The following is a 19,112-nucleotide window of genomic DNA, read 5'->3' on the forward strand; positions in this document are numbered from 1 at the left end:
TGCATAATGCCTTTTTTATTAATAGCGCGTAGGATTGACGTTTTCCAGATTGAATGACACCCCAAAATGACAATTTTTTTCTATGTGTTTCCGTATATTTTAAAGACTTTTTCGTATATTTTGCAATTTCGGGAGATTTCCAGGAGCTCCTAGTAAATCGACAGGAGTGCGCGGGAAATCTGTTTTAAGTTATAAAATGGTTTAATTTAATAATTTATACACCTTGAATTAGCGCGGGTTTCATGAAAGTGCGGATCCTTCGGTCACATAGGTTGCAGTGGGCTAAAACCGGCCCTGCAAAATAGCGGCGTATGCTATGCCACCGGTCTACTATAGAAGAAAAAAACAACTCATCCACACCCTCCCTACCAAAAAAAATAAATAAATAAATAGACTTTGTGTTTGACTGATTGTAACAACCTGGTCAGATAGACGTAGTGAGCCTACACATGTGGTCCACGTGTAGTTGGTATAGATGATTGTGTTGACCTTCACGCGCTTTTTTTTCCTTGGGCATACGCAATAGTAATTAGTGTGCAGTCAAAAAAAGGTAACACATTGGCATGGTCAGTCAAGCATATAGATAAATTATATTCGTATACTTGTTACAGAGGTCAAGTGTTTCTTAACATTTTAGCATATTTGTTCTTTGTTTGATAGATCTAACTGTGGTGCTTTAGATCAATTTATTTTCTGCGATGTTAAATTTTACTGCAAGATTGTCATTTATATATTAAGTCAATAGAATTAAACAATGAACTTAGCTTTCTTTCTAAAGGTTGTAATACAAGGGGGGAAATACATACACGCACACATAAACATATTTGTTTTATTTTATTGTGCAACGAACGTGTGTTCGGCGCCCTAATTGACATTTCTCTCCAAGTAAACAAACTTAGTCACATCATCTAGTCACCTCTAGACAGTGTCAATATTTCTCAACAATCTATTAACCCATTCTGGCTTAAGATCTATCAATACATTAACATGGATTAAACAATTAAGAAGTTGGGGGTGTTGAGTCTCTTGAGCCCTCCCTTTAAAGATACCCCTGGTCAGTTTCTGTTTGGCTTGTAGTCCAGCCTCTTAATTGAAACTTAACTCAAAGTAAACAAACTTATTACCCGGCCAATAGTATAAAAGTTGTGACTTGTAGTCCCGCCCCCTAATAAAAATTAGTCTCCAAGTAAACAAACTTAGTTCAATACGTTGACATCTGGCATAATGTGGTCAGCTGTCTATCTGTGAACTCAATATTATGGACTAACCAAACAAAAGGAGGTGGGGGTTGCTCAACTCTACCTCTGGAGATATACCCGCACATCTAGACAGATTATCAGCTTGACGTAGTTAAGGAATATTACATGTTTACTAGACCACTCAAAGGTCAAGACAAATGTGCCAGACATCGCTGCTACGTATGTAATGTGAATTTATAATGTGGTGAATTATTTCAATTAAGATTAGCACGCCTTGTCTTTGTACTAAAAAATATTTGGTGCATAGTCATAGTGTATAGTTTTACAAACAAAAACGTTAATCTATTTCGGAACTGACATTATTGAATCATGTCCACTTTATGAATATTGGTATATTTTTTTATTGATGTGGAGATTTAGTTTAAACTTTTGTTCGACATCGTTTATCAGCGTCGACTACCTTTATATTGTTTGCCTTTCGCCTGTGTTGTTTCGATATTTAAGTGTTACCTCCGTTTGGCGTATCTGGAAAAGACTTAGCGCGGAGGTTCCTTACAATATTAATAGAAATATAGGTACTACGCTGTAGTTGTTACTATCCGTTTTACTATCCGATAGTGATATACGACCGGAGCAGGATTTTGGCGAATAGTGAAAAAGTGCCGAATATTCGGCAGAGGTCGGAGCTGGAGCGACTATCCTGTGCACCCCTAATATATATATATAAATACATTAAAATATATGTATTTATTTTACTAAAATATAACAAACAAAATGTATGCTCAAGGCACCTGGATAACATTACAAACACAAACACGAGAGATTAAAAGAAAAACTAATCTAAACAAGTTTTAACCATGTAGGTTTAAATGTTCTTCTTGAAAGCTTGTTGTCTGAGATCAATAGGGAGTGAGTTCGTAACCTTTGCTTCGTGTACTAAAAAAGCCCGCAGACCGTAGCTTTTGAGGGAGAAACGTGGCACCACTAGAAGCTTTAAGTCCATTGAGGGCAGTGCTCTCTGAGGGACATATGGAGTAATCAGTTCGATAAGGTACAATGGCATTTCTTTGTTATATATACACTGATGACAAAGTGTGACCATCTTGTAGTCGATTCTCGCTTTTACAGGAAGCCAATGGAGTGTGCGCAAGAGCGTAGTAGCAGAATCTAGTCTTGTTTTTATTAGGACTTTACGTGCGGCGTTGTTCTGAATATGTTGCAGCTTGGCTATTTTGTCATTGGATATACCTGCTAGCAAGGTGTTGCAGTAATCAAGGCGGGATAATATGAATGCCACAGCTATTTTATTTCTTGACTGCGTTGTTAAGTATGTTCGGATCTGGCCTTATCTACGCAGCTGTAGATAAAGATCCTTGCAGAGCTGACTTATGTGTGGGTCGAAAGATAGTTTCGAGTCAAAGAAAACTCCAGGATTCCGCTCAACATAGACATAAGGAGTTTTGCAGTTCGTGATAAAAAGAGAATCTTTGCCTTAGTTTTTTGAGACGCTGTTCCGAGTGCCGATATTAATTATTTCTGTCTTGTTCATCTTAAAGTTATTTTTAACCATCCAATCGCTCATTTATTTTCTCTGCCAGATGAGACATTTCTGAGGATACTGATGAGGAATCGTATAACTGTGAGTCATCAGCAAAGTGGTATAAGATGCCGGTTGGCTGTATGACACTGCTGAGTGGGTATGTGTACATAGTGAACAGTACTGGGCCTAGAACTGATCGTTGGGGTACTCCGTACTTCAAGAGTAAGCTTGTTGATTCTGTCCCGTTAACAACAACATTCTGGGTGCGTTCAGTCAATGTGGCAAAGTATCTGGCCATCATAATTTCATGGTCTAGCGTATTAAAGGCTGCAGACAAGTCCAACATGGAAAGTATTGTTATGTGGCCTATGTCGGAATTGTGAAGTAAGTCGTTTAGTACCCTGACCACTGCTGTCTCTGTGCTACGGCACTTCCTATATGTAGATTAAAATTCTTCCAAGAGACAGTACTGTTTATGATGAGAAAGAATTAGCGCTAACACGATGTGCTCCAGAAGCTTAGACAGGAAGGCAAGATTTGATACCGGGCGATAGTTTTTTTAGACATTCCGGGTCAAGACTGGATTTCTTTAATAAGGGCCTGACAAGTGCATGCTTAAATTGCTGTGGTACAATGCCTGAAGTCAGTGAAGAGTTCACAATGTTAGTAATTGTAGGTACATCTAAACATTCAAGGAGCAAGGAAGTTGGAATAGGATCAAGGTCACATGACTTAATTAGCATTTTAAAAATAATACTCTGGATATAATCCTCAACTACACGTTGAAACTCGCAAAAAGGAGAATTTTAAAACAAAATTAGAGAGTGGTCAAGCTGTGATGAGAGGGATGGCATATCATTTCTAATCTGCTCAATCTTGCCAATGAAGAATCTATTGAAGGAATCAGAGATACTGGAAGAGATGACGGCAAATGTTCGTTTTTTTTTCTCGTTATTTTGTTCCACAGTTTTGTGGAATTTATTTCAACATTGGCTTCTGAAATGGTTAAATATTTTATATAAAATTAATTTGTGTGCTTGCCTTAGTGAACCAATTGTGGGACGATGGTTTATGTTTCCACAAAACTTTCTTTGTTACCTTGTAACCAAGAAGTAAAAACAAGTTTACAAAGATAGTTTTCTGAAATTTATTAAAACATTGGCTTCTAAAATGCTTAGATATTTTATATTTAATAAAATTATTTGTGTGCTATGAGATTTAAGTCTACTAAAATGATTAAAAATAAAGTATCGTCGTGAAGCTTGACATAATAGTTTTCTAATATAATGGATTCTTTTCTTTTGTTAGAGAGATTACAAAATGAAATTAAAGAAGTGACATTTGAAAAAAGTAAGTTGTTTTTGTTAACGTACCCATGTTTTATATGGTATTATGTGCAAACTAAAGAATGTTTTTTAAAGTCAATAATTACAAATTATCTTCTTTGCTTAGCTTATTGAAAGATTGTTTAGGTCATTTAATTCATATCAATTAAAAACATCTGTATTAAACACAAAATTTGAATTTTCAAATAAGACACAAGTGAGTCTTTAAATGTGTTTTTGAATTTAAGGATTTATGATATTCTATTTTTTTTTTTAGATAAATTAGAAACATCTCTAGCAAATACTCAAACAGAATTTTCAACACTGATTTTTGAAAAAGGTAGTACTTTCTGGTTTTATTATCTTTTATATTTGACTATGTTATTTATTTATTTAACAGTTTGTATTAGAAAATAAATTGGTCTGTGCATTTTATTCATTCTTTACTACGTACAGATTTACTTTACGAGCCTTGCGTGTAGCAAAGTCATACAGTATATCATAATAATTATATTTCCTACATAGATCATGCTCAATAACAAGAATTACCACATGTTTCAATCTATATTTTAGATTTTGTTGACCTCAAGTAATTCTTCATTATTTTGAGGCGCGAGAAGCTTCTTTCACTAGATTACATAATACATAATGCAGTTTTTCTTTATCGCGCATAGGACTGGCGTTTTCCATATTGAATGACACCCCAAAATGACAGTTTTTGTCTATATATTTCGTATATTTTAAGGACTTTTTCGTATATTTTGCAATTTCGGGATATTTCCAAGTTGTCATGGTAATTCGACAGGAGGGGGCGGGAAATCTGTTTTAAGGCATAAAATGATTTAATTTAATGAATTAGCGCCGGTCTTTTGAAAGTGCGGGGCCCACTGCGGTCGCATAGGTTGCAGTGGTCAAAGGCCGCCTGTCGATAAGTAGTTAATATTCAAAATGTTTTTGTTATCATTATCGTATTTGTAAAAAAAAAAATAATTTATAAGGCTTCGATATATTTTGAGATCCATGTCTCTCTAGTCTTAAGTTATAACATTTTGAAAGAAATAAATATTTTATGCTCTAGCCTATGCTTTCTTTAGGGTATTGCAGTATCAGTGTTTGAACTTACGATAACTTTTTCTCTTGTTCAAAGCGCATACAGCATACAATAGCGAACATATTAGCATGAAAGTGTTTTTTAAACATGTTATTTAACATTAGAAACGGCTTTTATTCATTTTATTTCGTTTCAATGTTCAAGATATTCTTTAATAAACTTAAACTTTTAACATTTTCACAGCCGATTTGGAAAACTCATTGAGAAAAATGAAATCAGACAGAGGTTAGTTCTTTATCTTCATTGCAATTGACTTCACTTTAGAATTAGCGCCTGCGTTGCATAACAATTTCTAGATAATCAAGTCTCATCTCTTTTAAGTACTACAAGTCACACAATACACAGCAAGTCTTAGGGCATAGGACAATAAATCCTGAATACATATTCCAAGCCTTATATATCTTACTAAAGTGGAATCATTACTGTCAATATAATTACTAAATAATCATAAAAATGTGACACCCCCTCCAGCTTTAAAATTCATTTTTGAGAAAAACTCTAAATGCGTTATTTACTAAATTGCAAAAAGTACAGAATAATTATATTGCAAGTTGGCATCGACACTTTTTTTAAACATATGCACTTTTTAAAAATGTTCTCCCTTTTCACATTATCGCCCACAATTTTCTACAACATTAATACAGTGAGTACCGGTGATTAACGACTGGGTTAGTCATCGAGGCTATCACTATTGTTATAATTACATCACGTTTTATCATTAATTGTAATCCTAGATATGGCTTTAGTATCAATTAACTATTTACAAAGCTTATATCAACTCACTCTGTTATTCTCGTAAAAAGCATTTACAATTTTTTCTTCCCACTTTCCATTCTCGGATCAATTTGAAACTTTGCACAATTATATATTGTACCGAACAAAACAGGAATACACAAAAAAACAACAACAACAACACAACAACAACAACAATAAACCAATTAGTTCATTAATTGTTAGCAATCACTTTTTGTTGCAGTCTATTATTATGGACGTATATATGGATTTAATCCTCTCATTAATTAAGTCACGTCTATTCTCCAACTTCCCATTGTCGGAGCAAGTTTAAATTTTGAACACATAATAAATGTCGACGACAATACTTAAGTCCATAAAATATTAACTAATTATCTAATTAGTAAATATTTATGAAATTTGTTTTATATAGGAGAAAAGAGCTAAGCCGTGTCATCTTGAGATAAGGGCAGTAACTATCGGTCCCAATCTTAGAAATGTTTTTTTTTAAGTAATGTTTTTTTCTTTTCCTTGGTAAATATTAGAGAATGCCCGCGTCGCCGACATGAGCGGTCTCAGCACAACTTATCAATCATAACACAACACTGTGATGTCACTGCTCCGCACAAAGTGCGCAATTTAAAAAAAAATACGCTGGGCCATCTGTCGTATCTTTAAAAATTAAACTTAAACGGAATTGAAGATTATTGACGATAGCCCGTAGTAACTTCGAGTCGTTGTTAAACTGACCCGTTCTTAAGAGAGCACTCACTGTTAACTAACGCATATATTATGAATAAAATTAAAAGAGTAAAAAAAGGATAATGGCTCAGGATTTACAAAATTAATTAAATCAAATAATCTGTTTAAAAGCCTTCATGTTACATAACGATAGTTTTTCTTGATTATATCACAGTCTGCAGTTGATAAGCTAAATTAAGATCTACTTTAAATTAATTGCATATATTTACTTTTTGGAAATTCGTCTTGTTAAAAATTTTCTAATAATTTTATCACTAGCTCAATCGTGGCATGGGATTCTTGGAGACATATGTCATATAAAGGTAAATAAATATATACTGTCTTTACACTATTCTGTTGGTAGAACGACTATGGTTTTAAGAGCTAAATGTTTACAAAGCTTATATTAACTCTGTCTGTCTGTCTTGTAAAAAGGTGGCACATGCTATTTCTCCGACACACAATCTCGGATTAAGCTGAAATTTTGCACAATTAGTTCAGGAATCGATGACAAAATACTGTTTTATTGGAACCATATATTTAATGTTTCTATAACTACTCTATCTGTCTGCCCATCTCTATTGCTCTTTAAGAAATACTTTGTTCATACGTTTGTCCTTTACACTTTACACTTTAAAAAATACACTGGCGGCATTTGTGAAATATGCTGAAGAATATCTTAGGCTGCGCCCTTTTTCTAGCCAGGTAACTTTTAAAACAAGGCGGAGAGAGAGCGCTATCAAATTTATTTTAATGTGTACAATTGTTGTGTAGATGTAATCCTCGACTGTAAAGTATGTCGCTATTTGGAGACCTCTATTTGAGTTTTTATAATAAGTTTTTGGTTCTCCCTTACCCACATTCTGAATGTAGTCAAATCTCTCAATATCCTCTACTACAAACAAATCGAGTGTACAGAATACGTGTGAATTGTTTAGTACTACACAGGTATTCATCGATAACAATGTTTCCATCATGTGTATGTTTTATTGAAATAGTGTTTTATTTTGTAGGCCATAAACAAACAGGCACTTAAAGAGCTACGTGAATCACCTCTGAATATCTAGACTTTCAAAAGGGCTTATCAAAAAATTAAAATTGTAACTTTTTCATGATGCATCATCAGCATTAAAGTCCATTGCAGTTAGGATCAAATCCTCTCTTCAAAGAGCCCTTGACAGAAACCATGTTTCTATGTGTTGTGCATAGATGTCAATATATAAGTCAGAAACCTGTGTATTTCCAGACTTGTCGGTGTAAAAATCAATTAGCAAGTCTAGGGCAGTCAAAAAAAAAGACAGTTTTCTCGTCCCCTGCGCACCGTAGCACCATTGGCTGAACTTTGGACAAGACGTGCTAAATATAAGTCAACAGAATTCCGACCTGCATGGTGTTATAATAGCTTGCTCAGTGTGACGATACGAAACTTGCATGCAAAAGTTCATTTGAGTTTTTCCCAGCAAACCGTGAGAAACTTTAATTTTTAACATAAAACAATTATTTTCTTGCCCACCCATAACTAATTTATTGTAGGATTTATCCCCCTCGCACGTTTCTCACGGGACGAATCTCGACGTAAAACATTAACTAGCCTCTCCAGGGCTAACTTTTAATTATTGACCGCTGGACAGGTGACCAGCACACAACAAGTCGCTCCGCGGCCTAATAACTTTTCACACCTATCCCCCCCCCCCCGCAGATACGCATCGCTCTAAGAATAGCATTGCACTCGGGCTGGACAGATACATATTCGCTTAAGACTTTACTCTCACGGTAGGCAACGAATATTTACCATAAATCTGACCTGACGCCTGACATCTCCGGTACATCGATACATGTGAGAAAATCAGCTAGCTTTCTTCCCCTCCCGTTAAACGAAAAGTCCCATCTATATATAGAGAGAGACAAAAGCATTCCAAGTTAGGCCCGCTAGGATTCATTTCATACAGTCTCCTCTGTTAGGAAGTTTAGTTGTGAGGTTTCATTAGGGACAAACGGCCTGGTTGCTACCCCTGGTTGCTACCCCTGATTGCTACCCCTGATTGCTACCCCTGATTGCTACCCCTGGTTACTACACACGATTGCTACAACTACCAGATCTCCATAGAAAGCTGTAACCGAGGCAGACCACACCAGATACACCCTCCCCCCAATTACATACCTGTTAGCAAGAAGGCATTGCCTACTGTCCTTGGCCCTAACATATTGCCCAGTGTCCACAGTGCCCTATACTGCCCAGTATCATCTGCCCAGTACCCGGCCCAAACTGTCCACTGCCCAATAGTTATTGCCTAATGCCGACAGATTAGAGCAACCTTCGCAGCAGAAGATAAACTGGTGTTGAGTTAGCACGGCTCTCTACGAGCTAGAGATCACAGCTGAGAGATCGTCCCACTACAACTTAGTCTGCAGCACCAACCATTTCTATTGCTAAACAGGCAGCGGCCTCACCCTAGAGCCAGCTTGCCTACAGCATAGAGAATATCCCGAGCCGACGTCCTAAGACAGAGCCGGATGACTCATCCTTCTGAGTGCCAGTCCTACGACCGCCAGAAGACGACCCAGGAGCTAGCAGCTAAGAAAAATAAGTAGCAGACATAGGAACATTCTTCTCCTCCAATCACTCAATAATTAGCAATCCATGATGAGCAGTTATTTTAGATATTAGCACCTTTATTTCAATTCTTAATTATAATTTTATTTGATCACTTTCCTTTGTAAACTTTCATTCATTAAATTATTTTTATTTATGAACTTATAATATTGGTCTGTTCTTACTGTTAGTTGCGGTGTGCCTGTACAAAATCTTATATGTGAGCGGGATAAAATTAATAAAATTTCCCCTAGACTCAAATAAACGCGCCAAATATTAACTAATTAACATCTCGTCACACTCAGTCCTGTACAGCCTCGATCACTTGGATGGACTGTGCTATAATAGCTTGCTCAGGCCTGTACAGCTTCGATCACTTGGATGGACTGTGCTATAATAGCTTGCTCAGGCCTGTACAGCCTCGATCACTTGGATGGACTGTGCTATAATAGCTTGCTCAGGCCTGTACAGCCTCGATCACTTGGATGGACTGTGCTATAATAGCTTGCTCAGGCCTGTACAGCTTCGATCACTTGGATGGACTGTGCTATAATAGCTTGCTCAGGCCTGTACAGCCTCGATCACTTGGATGGACTGTGCTATAATAGCTTGCTCAGGCCTGTACAGCCTCGATCACTTGGATGGACTGTGCTATAATAGCTTGCTCAGGCCTGTACAGCCTCGATCACTTGGATGGACTGTGCTATAATAGCGTGCTCAGGCCTGTACAGCCTCGATCACTTGGATGGACAGTGCTATAATAGCTTGCTCAGGCCTGTACAGCCTCGATCACTTGGATGGACTGTGCTATAATAGCTTGCTCAGGCCTGTACAGCCTCGATCACTTGGATGGACAGTGCTATAATAGCTTGCTCAGGCCTGTACAGCCTCGACCACTTGGATGGACTGTGCTATAATAGCTTGCTCAGGCCTGTACAGCTTCGATCACTTGGATGGACTGTGCTATAATAGCTTGCTCAGGCCTGTACAGCCTCGATCACTTGGATGGACTGTGCTATAATAGCTTGCTCAGGCCTGTACAGCCTCGATCACTTGGATGGACTGTGCTATAATAGCTTGCTCAGGCCTGTACAGCCTCGATCACTTGGATGGACTGTGCTATAATAGCTTGCTCAGGCCTGTACAGCCTCGATCACTTGGATGGACTGTGCTATAATAGCTTGCTCAGGCCTGTACAGCCTCGATCACTTGGATGGACTGTGCTATAATAGCGTGCTCAGGCCTGTACAGCCTCGACCACTTGGATGGACTGTGCTATAATAGCGTGCTCAGGCCTGTACAGCCTCGATCACTTGGATGGACTGTGCTATAATAGCTTGCTCAGGCCTGTACAGCCTCGATCACTTGGATGGACTGTGCTATAATAGCTTGCTCAGGCCTGTACAGCCTCGATCACTTGGATGGACTGTGCTATAATAGCTTGCTCAGGCCTGTACAGCCTCGATCACTTGGATGGACTGTGCTATAATAGCTTGCTCAGGCCTGTACAGCCTCGACCACTTGGATGGACTGTGCTATAATAGCTTGCTCAGGCCTGTACAGCCTCGACCACTTGGATGGACTGTGCTATAATAGCTTGCTCAGGCCTGTACAGCCTCGACCACTTGGATGGACGGTGTATGAAACTTAGTTTTGAGCTTATTTCTATTAGTTTAGAATTCCTACCAATGATATATGAGGTATAAATGGATCCCCAAGTGTAACGTGCTATGCTATGCTTGAATCTTCAGTAGTACAATAAGCTCAAGTTAATGTATAGTTCAGACAGTGGGGTAATAATAGAATAAAATGTTGCCTGCGATGACTATTTTATAGTAATGTAATATGAATAAAGTATATACTACAATGCAACAGTGATTAAGTAATTCATAGGATTTATTTACAAGACTGTTTTTCATTTGCAATATAACATACTTTTAAGAACAATGATTAATACAAATAAAAGCAGCAAAACATAGGTTACATAAATCTAAAGCATAAGTAAGTGGTCAACAGGCATGCATATAATCTTTTTATCGCAAATAGAAACCTGAAAATACATCCCCGTCATACAGTACTGACCATGACCAGACCTACACACCGAGAAACTGACCATTGGCTACATGTATTATTCCTCTTCAAAACCCGTGTTAGAAACACAAGTCACAGATCACAACAAATAAACACACATACACACACTCTCACATAGGACCCAGTACTCAAACCATTTTTACATTTCTATTTTTGGATTGTTGCCAGAGCGTAAAAGAAGATAGCAACCTGTTCAGTGCCTGGTATATGCCTTGCTTAGTGGAAACAACAGTCTGAAATGGTATTACCAGTCACAATAAAAGTGACTTGGTGCCCACTGTATTATAAATAGGGTGTCGTAGAGTTGACTTCTATCATGCAGAGTACTGAGGACAGTGTTCATATTATGGGCACACAGTCAATGGCTTTGCAAAGCCTGTAGTACATGTTCCGAGTCAGTAACAATGACAATGAGTTGCTCTCAAATGTGTATCGCCAGTGCGAGAGTCAATGAATTTTAAGGACTCTACAGAACGCCATGGCCTCAACATCGAATCTTTTATTTCAATTTAAACAATTAAATAATGAATAGATTACGTCCTTCTCGTGAAATGTTCAATTAGAGAATATGGTATACAAGATAAAAAGAAGTTTTATGTTCTTTTGTGAAATCCCGCAGTACTTTCTAGTGAATAGGGGTTGAGACCGGAGAGGTAAAGAATCGGTTACATTGTTCCATTCGCCGTGCCCTTCCTTATGCACGCTGCTATAACGGCTTTCACACGGATATTTAAGGCACATTAGAGGAGAACAAAGTAATCTCATGGGGGGGGGGGGGGTTGTTCAGCTTCCAGTTAGGACTAGCGGGGAACAGACAAACAAAAACGAACAATAAACCGAGTTCATCAAATGATAATGTAATATATGGAAAACCTCTCGATAGAGGTCACTTTCTCATTCAGACATCAACAAAAAATGCTAAGCAGAACATTAAATTACTAATAATCCGGTACTTTATACACTTCATATATAAGGGCTTGCTATTTTGTCTTGCATTATTTTGTCGGGAAATTTCGCGCTATTTTGTCGGCGCTATTTTGTCCGCGCTATTTTGTCGGGTCATCTTAATTTAGTTCTGCTTTTATGTATTTTCTTAATTGAAAAAAATTGTAAACCGCTAATATTTCTCATGTAATTTTTCGGCCCGTTCCTTAAAAAGTTAGCCCATCTCTGCCCCAGTGTCCACTAAGATATTGTCTGATGATGTGATCATCATCATCATCATCATCATCAAACTGAGTGAGGGCTTGAGGGGCTTAAATATTTTCTTGCAAAAGCCATGGACAATAACCCTGCTGTCTTGCGTAATGCATAAATGTCAACATACAGGTGAAGAACTTTTGGTGACGATGTGACAGCTCTGGCGCAATTATTAAGTTTATTATTTTTATTATTGCAGTCATAGTTAATAATTATTTAATTAATAAACTTTTAACTTTAAAATAAAATCTGTTATATAATATCAAATATTTATTGTGTTTTATTTTTTTCCCTATATTTTCAGTTTTTCCCAACTTTTGAAGAGGCCAGAACGAAATATTTCTCTTTAATCTGTATGCTTTTGCTTATTACTATTTTTATTAGTGTAGTTTTAGCTTTTTAAAGTCGTTGATGGCTGTTTATGTTCTCCAAGTTATTGTAAATTTAACTTCCAATGATCTTTAAAGGCATTATTTGGGTTTCATTTTCATACGACCTTTATGATTTCAAAACAGTTATTTGTGTGTGTGCTACTTTATTAAAATGTAAATTATGTGTGTAACACCATTTGATATAATATTAAAGCAATAAAATAAAAATATATTTCATTTCTAATTAATAAATAATTAAATATAAGCACAATAAACATAATATTGATATCAGGCGTAAAAAATGTATACTTTAAAATTCTTCGTTTGCTACTTTCTATACTATATATTTTTTTAAAAAAATGTCGCTTGTATATATCTCTATGATATTAACAATAACGAATCTCTATGCTAAAAAAACACTAAAAGATATTCCTGTATGTATTTCACACTCTGGTCTACTTATCAGTGGGAATCAAGAGTTCACATTTTGACATGACATTTAGGTCTGCCGAGACAAAATTTTGTTTAGATACGGTAGTACACTGATTGTATTGTTATGACTCTGCCATGCGCACCGCGATCCAGGCTAGTGCAGAGATGCGCACTTCTAGTAACCAAACTAGAACAGGATGTTGACATTAGGAGACAAACGATTTCCGCCCAAGGTGAGAGCCCAGATAGAGATGTTGTGATCAATACAGATTGTTCTACATGTATTTGTGATGTCCTGTCAATAAATATAGATGTGCCTCGTTGAGTTGCCACAAATAAGTTATTACAATATTGTACTTTTGATACCAAAGATACACAATTTATACCTTGTAACATTTTTTGAAATATTTTTTCGTATGTTTTTGTAATCTCAAAACCAAAGTTTCGAAGGAACATTTTAATACAAACAAAAAAAAAGTTACATTTGAATAAATCAAAAAAGTTCACATCTGTGGAATAAAATTGTGATATTTATTTGCTTGTAATGAACATTTCATTTTATTATTTGCAAATATATTTAATAAGCATTTTTTCCTAAATAATAATTAAATATATTTATTGAGTATTCTAATAAAATGAACAATAATTTTTTGTAATCAAACTCAGCTTCTTAAAAAAAATTTATAATTCCTCACAATTAGCGTTTCAATTTAGAAATCTGCAGGAAGGTTGAAATATTTTTTTTATTCTAGATGTTGACCTAACAGCTGCAGAGAAAACATTTTATTGACATTCCTTTATTACATGAATGATGTGACAATAAAATGATGATCTAAATTACACACCTATGCGTACATTACTTATCAGATGTATTATCTTCAAAATCTCAATCTTCCATTATTATCTTATATTTAAACTCATACAACAAAGACACAAATTTTAAGCAAACAATCTGTTATAAGCCTAACTTAAATCTTATCTTATCTTCTTATCTTATATGTTACAGACGTAACTTTAAAAAAGAAGATGATTACGTCCTACGCGTCATGCATTTAGTCATGCATATTAACCAATGACCTAAACTCCACCAAGTCACTGGTTTTCCTGGCCAGCTCAGGCAACCCGTTCAATGTTCTAATAGCCCTAGGGAAGAAGGAGCTTTTGTACAAATTTGTCCTAGCATATGGAACGAGGAATGTGCATTTATCTTTGTGCCTGTCTTAGTATTTTATTAAATTTTCTTTTGTATTTGAAGATTATGGTTGGGTATTTTATGTATAATTGCTACTTTACTTTTAAGTCTTCTATCCTAAAGACTTTCTAAATTTAGTGATTTAACTACAGGTGTTACTCTAGTCAAATGTGAATATTCGTTTGTTATGAATCTCACTGCTCTATTTTGTGTCTGTTTCAGTTTCTTAATGTGAGTTAAAGGGTCCCAAACAGAGGATGCATATTCTATTATTGGCCTAACCAAGGTTAAATAGCATTTTAGTTATATGTTCTTATTTATAGTAATTTCTTCTAATAAACTCTAATGCTTTGTTGGATTTGTTGATAGTTAGCTTGACAGTTTTATATAACAAAGTTTTATTTAAATTCTTCTATTTATTCATTCTTAAAACATTAGTAAATCTTTTTTTTTAATCATATGTATATTCTTTAAAATAACATTTACCTCTTTTTTTTTCTAAAATATATATTCCAGAATATTTGATTTATTTCTTAAATATCTATATTCTCTCCTATATATTTTTTTCCATTGCACTTTATAAAGAAACAAATGTATCGTCTTGACAGGTTTCTCACAGTTTAAAATTGTATTAATATAATTATCTTAAATTCTAAATATTTTGATGTCTTATAATTAATTGATTTCTTAAAATGACATTTGATTTGAATTCTTGACAACTTTGACACAACTAATGAATTATTATGTTCAAAATTATTTTTATGAAATAAGTTTATGTTTAAAGTGTTAATGTATAAAATGAGTCTGTAGCAAAAAATCAAAAAGTAAAAGATATTAAATATGTACAAACAAAACGCTATGACTTATTTGTTTTGCTACGATCTTCTGGCCTTCTGTAAACACTGCTCCACACGACACATCTAACACAAGAACTCGACAACAATTGTTTTAAATAACTATGTAGTAGTTTAAGGACTAACTACATCAACCGCCAATACTACACACTTTGCTACACTAACTACAAATGTTTTCTTCTACTTACAACAGAACTGCCTAATTAATACTGCTAGTCTCTCTGAACTAGTACAGCTACATTTCAATAAAAAATGAATTAATTTTTTATATTATCGCGTGAACTTCTAAGCGGTACATTAGCCATGGAACACTGAACTAAAGAAAGGGGAGAATGTTTTTTTCTTAAGGATTTGAATAAGAGATTAACCCTTTATAAAACAATTAGACCAATAAGATAATCATTATAAGACATCAGTTAGGCCAGGTTCACATCTATCTTCACCCTTACTTTCACTTATACCTTGATCTGCTGGACCGATGAAGCACCACACAAGATCTGTCAACCTTCTTTCTCCATTCTTCTCTATCATTTCCCTTAGACAGAATTTTATTTTGATGTTCTTTCTGAAAATATTGAAACCTGCCGTTTTACCTGCCTGAGTGGACCACTAGGAGGCCGACTTTGAGTTTGTGTTTCGAAACGGACTGTCTTTGTTAACTTGTTTTTAATGTTTAGATTGCCGTACCATATAGTGATACTAAAACCCAAAATATTGTACATGTGAGCCTGATAAAACATAGAAAAGCCATTTTACTAACATTAAATGAGGACGTTTTTCTAAGTAATCGTAATCTTTGCAGTACTTTTTTCTGATATAATCAGTATTTGCAGCAAAATTTAATTTATTACCTAAGATAGCATCATATAAAAGTCTGCACTATTCAATGGTCTCTCCAGCTACAGAAACAATATCATTTTCCTTCTTTTCCCTACGAAAATTGATTTTCATTTCTTTTTTTTTTTTTTTTACATTAATTATACAAAATTTCTTTACACTAATTTTCAATTGTTGTATCTCTATGAAATACTCATTTATATGATAGTAAATGTTAATGTTTTGTCAGGCCCATCCCACATAGCTGGCATGTCGAAAGAATGTGCTAATTAACAGATAAAGAGGATAATTGAATGCCTTTTAGGCCTATATATATGGGCGATCTAACTCGAATAAAGGGGCATTTAAACAGACAAGAAAGTGTTTGTTAGTTTCCAAGATCACCCCTACCCCCCGCTGGTCCACAAATGAGATTGGACCAAAGCGCTCTGAGCATGCTATAAGCATGAAAGTTGCGCTATATAAAAGCAATAAATATATATATTTAATATTACATTGTTTACCCTAACCTTTTTAGGTGTCTAGGTAAAAAAACTAAGTGACCGTAATATTATATATAAACTAATCTTCAACGCTTTCATTTTTCAATAAATAAATGTTCTTTTGTATTAAAATTTGATGAAAATATTTAATAAAGAACACTCTTCCATAAGTGTTCGGTGTCACAGATTACATTATAGAATTGTTTGTACATTTCACTTTTGAAAGAAATATAAGCCCTCGACATGAGTCTCGGGATTTAATCCTCAAATTTAGACACTTGACATTCAAGTCAGGATTTACCCAAGGGACGTAATTAGTATGTTTGAAATCTATTGGTTGATTTGAATTTAAACAAAGACATTTTTGAAAAGAGTTAGCGCCAGAGAATTGGCGGTAGTAAGAAGGTAAAGTCAGTCGATAAAATAATGTCCTTGTAGACAGTCACGTTTTCTAAGAGCTCTGTTTGAAAAGCCTTTGTACTGTGTTACTTGCTCATTAATTTGTAATTTGTACATAACTGTACTTACGTTGTATTTAAATAAAGTTCCAGAGTTTTGTTTTATCAAAGAATCGTTAATTTGTGAGTCTAGATCGTCAATTTTGTTAACTATTGAATTCAAGTAAAATCCCCGGCATAACAACACATCACACATCAAAATGTTGTTACATCTGGCACTCTCCGACGAATAAAAGTTCATGGACAACTTTTAACGAAATTTATTCAAGATCTAGGACCAATTTCTAAAACTCTTCAAAGGAACTTCATTCTTATTTAACGGAGGACAGAATTTCTGTGTTTAACAGGCCAGTTGGTTATCGATAATTCTTTTATAAAGATTTTCGTTAGAGTTACGTCTAACTCACGAAATCTATTATAATAACTGGCAATATAAAAGACCAGTAAAGCAAATAACTGGCATTATAAAAAAGACCAGTAAATCAAATAACTGGCAATATAAAAGACCAGTAAAGCAAATAACTGGCATTATAAAGAAGACCAGTAAATCAAATAACTGGCATTATAAAGAAGACCAGTAAATAATCATTTGAGCAGCACAAAGTAAACAGAAGAACAGATTTAACCAACTGTTAAACCAGTAAAAAGTACATCGGCTCAATAGATTTATATATTCAATCATACGACTCCAGTAACTACAAGTCTACTGTCAAGAATTTATTAGCAAATTGAGGCTTCAAGAACCTTGTCATTATATTATTATTATATCTGAGATAAAGCCAAAATCCAGATATTGTACATTTTGCTCCAATACAAGAAACTAACAAAGAAATTAAATATGGCCTCCAGTTCCAGAACACAACGACTCTTCGAATTGATAGAATTAGCCAAAGAAAAGCAAATCCCAAAGCCAGACCAGTGGGCAGAGAAACAAGAAGAAAAAGAATATCAAGAGCAAGAATCTGAAAAACAAAGGCAAGAATCTGAAAAACAAAGGCAAGAATCTGAAAAACAAAGGCAAGAATCTGAAAAACGCATGCAATTAGAAGAAAAAAAATTGCAAGACGCCGAAAAACAAAGGCAAGACGCTGAAAAGCAAAGACAACATGAAAAAGAAAAAATGGAATTCGAAAGGCAAAATAAAGAAAATAAAGAAAGCATTCCAATTCAAGGTCACTCAAGTATGTTTGACAAATACAGATTAATGAACAAAATATCGGCTTTCAACGAAAACATTGACAATATGGACTCGTATCACATAAGATTTGAAGAAATAGCTACAACATCTGGTCTACCTGAAGCACATTGGTCGAGCTCACTCCTTACCCTTTTGACTGGCAAAGCTGTCAACATTTGCTCACAACTGTCCATCAATGAACGCAGCACTTACTCTGATATCAAGGAAGCTCTACTGCGCCAATACGGAGCAACTTCAGCCAACTATAGAAAGAAATTCTATAATGAAAGGCCACAGCAAAATGATGATCCTCAAATTTTTGTAGCTAATATGTCAATGTGGTTTGATAGATGGGTATCCATGGCAAAAATAGAAGAAAGTTACCAAGCTCTTCGTCAACATATTATTATCGACAACATCACCCATGCTCACTCAGAAGATATTCAATCCTACATTATAGAGAGAAATCCTACTGATATACAGACATTAACCAAGATCATCAGACAATATAAGGCAGCCTATCCAAACAAGTCAGTCAAACCATCTGTTGAAGAAAATTTTGTCTGCTTTGCTCAAGACAAAAATGCAAGATATAAGTCAGATGACAAAGTCAAATGCAACAAATGTCATAAACTAGGACATTTCACGTCTCAATGCCGCAGCAGAACCACAGAATGTTCATTTTGCCATAAAAAGGGTCACCAAAATCATGAATGTTGGAAAAAACAGGCAGTCTCCAAAAATCAAAATTTTGATAGACCCACATCACCAACTCAA

At 35.2% G+C, this 19,112-nt stretch overlaps 1 protein-coding gene across 5 annotated transcripts in view; it reads left to right on the forward strand.

The window, feature by feature from the left end:
* The window catches only part of LOC106065314 (uncharacterized), a 52,814-nt gene extending 37,439 nt beyond the window's left edge, over nucleotides 1–15,375 (forward strand). For 4 of the 5 annotated variants that reach the window (XM_056004161.1, XM_056004162.1, XM_056004159.1 and 1 more), the window contains 5 exons: nucleotides 4,048–4,089; nucleotides 4,342–4,404; nucleotides 5,359–5,400; nucleotides 6,928–6,971; nucleotides 12,837–15,375. In XM_056004161.1, coding sequence (XP_055860136.1) covers nucleotides 4,048–4,089; nucleotides 4,342–4,404; nucleotides 5,359–5,400; nucleotides 6,928–6,971; nucleotides 12,837–12,935 — 290 coding nt within the window. In that variant the 3' untranslated portion in view covers nucleotides 12,936–15,375. Of the gene's footprint in view, nucleotides 1–2,797; nucleotides 2,897–4,047; nucleotides 4,090–4,341; nucleotides 4,405–5,358; nucleotides 5,401–6,927; nucleotides 6,972–12,836 lie in introns of those variants that run through there. The other variant, XR_008773675.1, reaches the window with a different exon arrangement.
* The last annotated feature ends 3,737 nt before the right edge of the window (nucleotides 15,376–19,112 follow it).

Source organism: Biomphalaria glabrata, chromosome 11 (assembly GCF_947242115.1).
Source record: "Biomphalaria glabrata chromosome 11, xgBioGlab47.1, whole genome shotgun sequence".
NCBI classification, from domain to species: domain Eukaryota; kingdom Metazoa; phylum Mollusca; class Gastropoda; family Planorbidae; genus Biomphalaria; species Biomphalaria glabrata.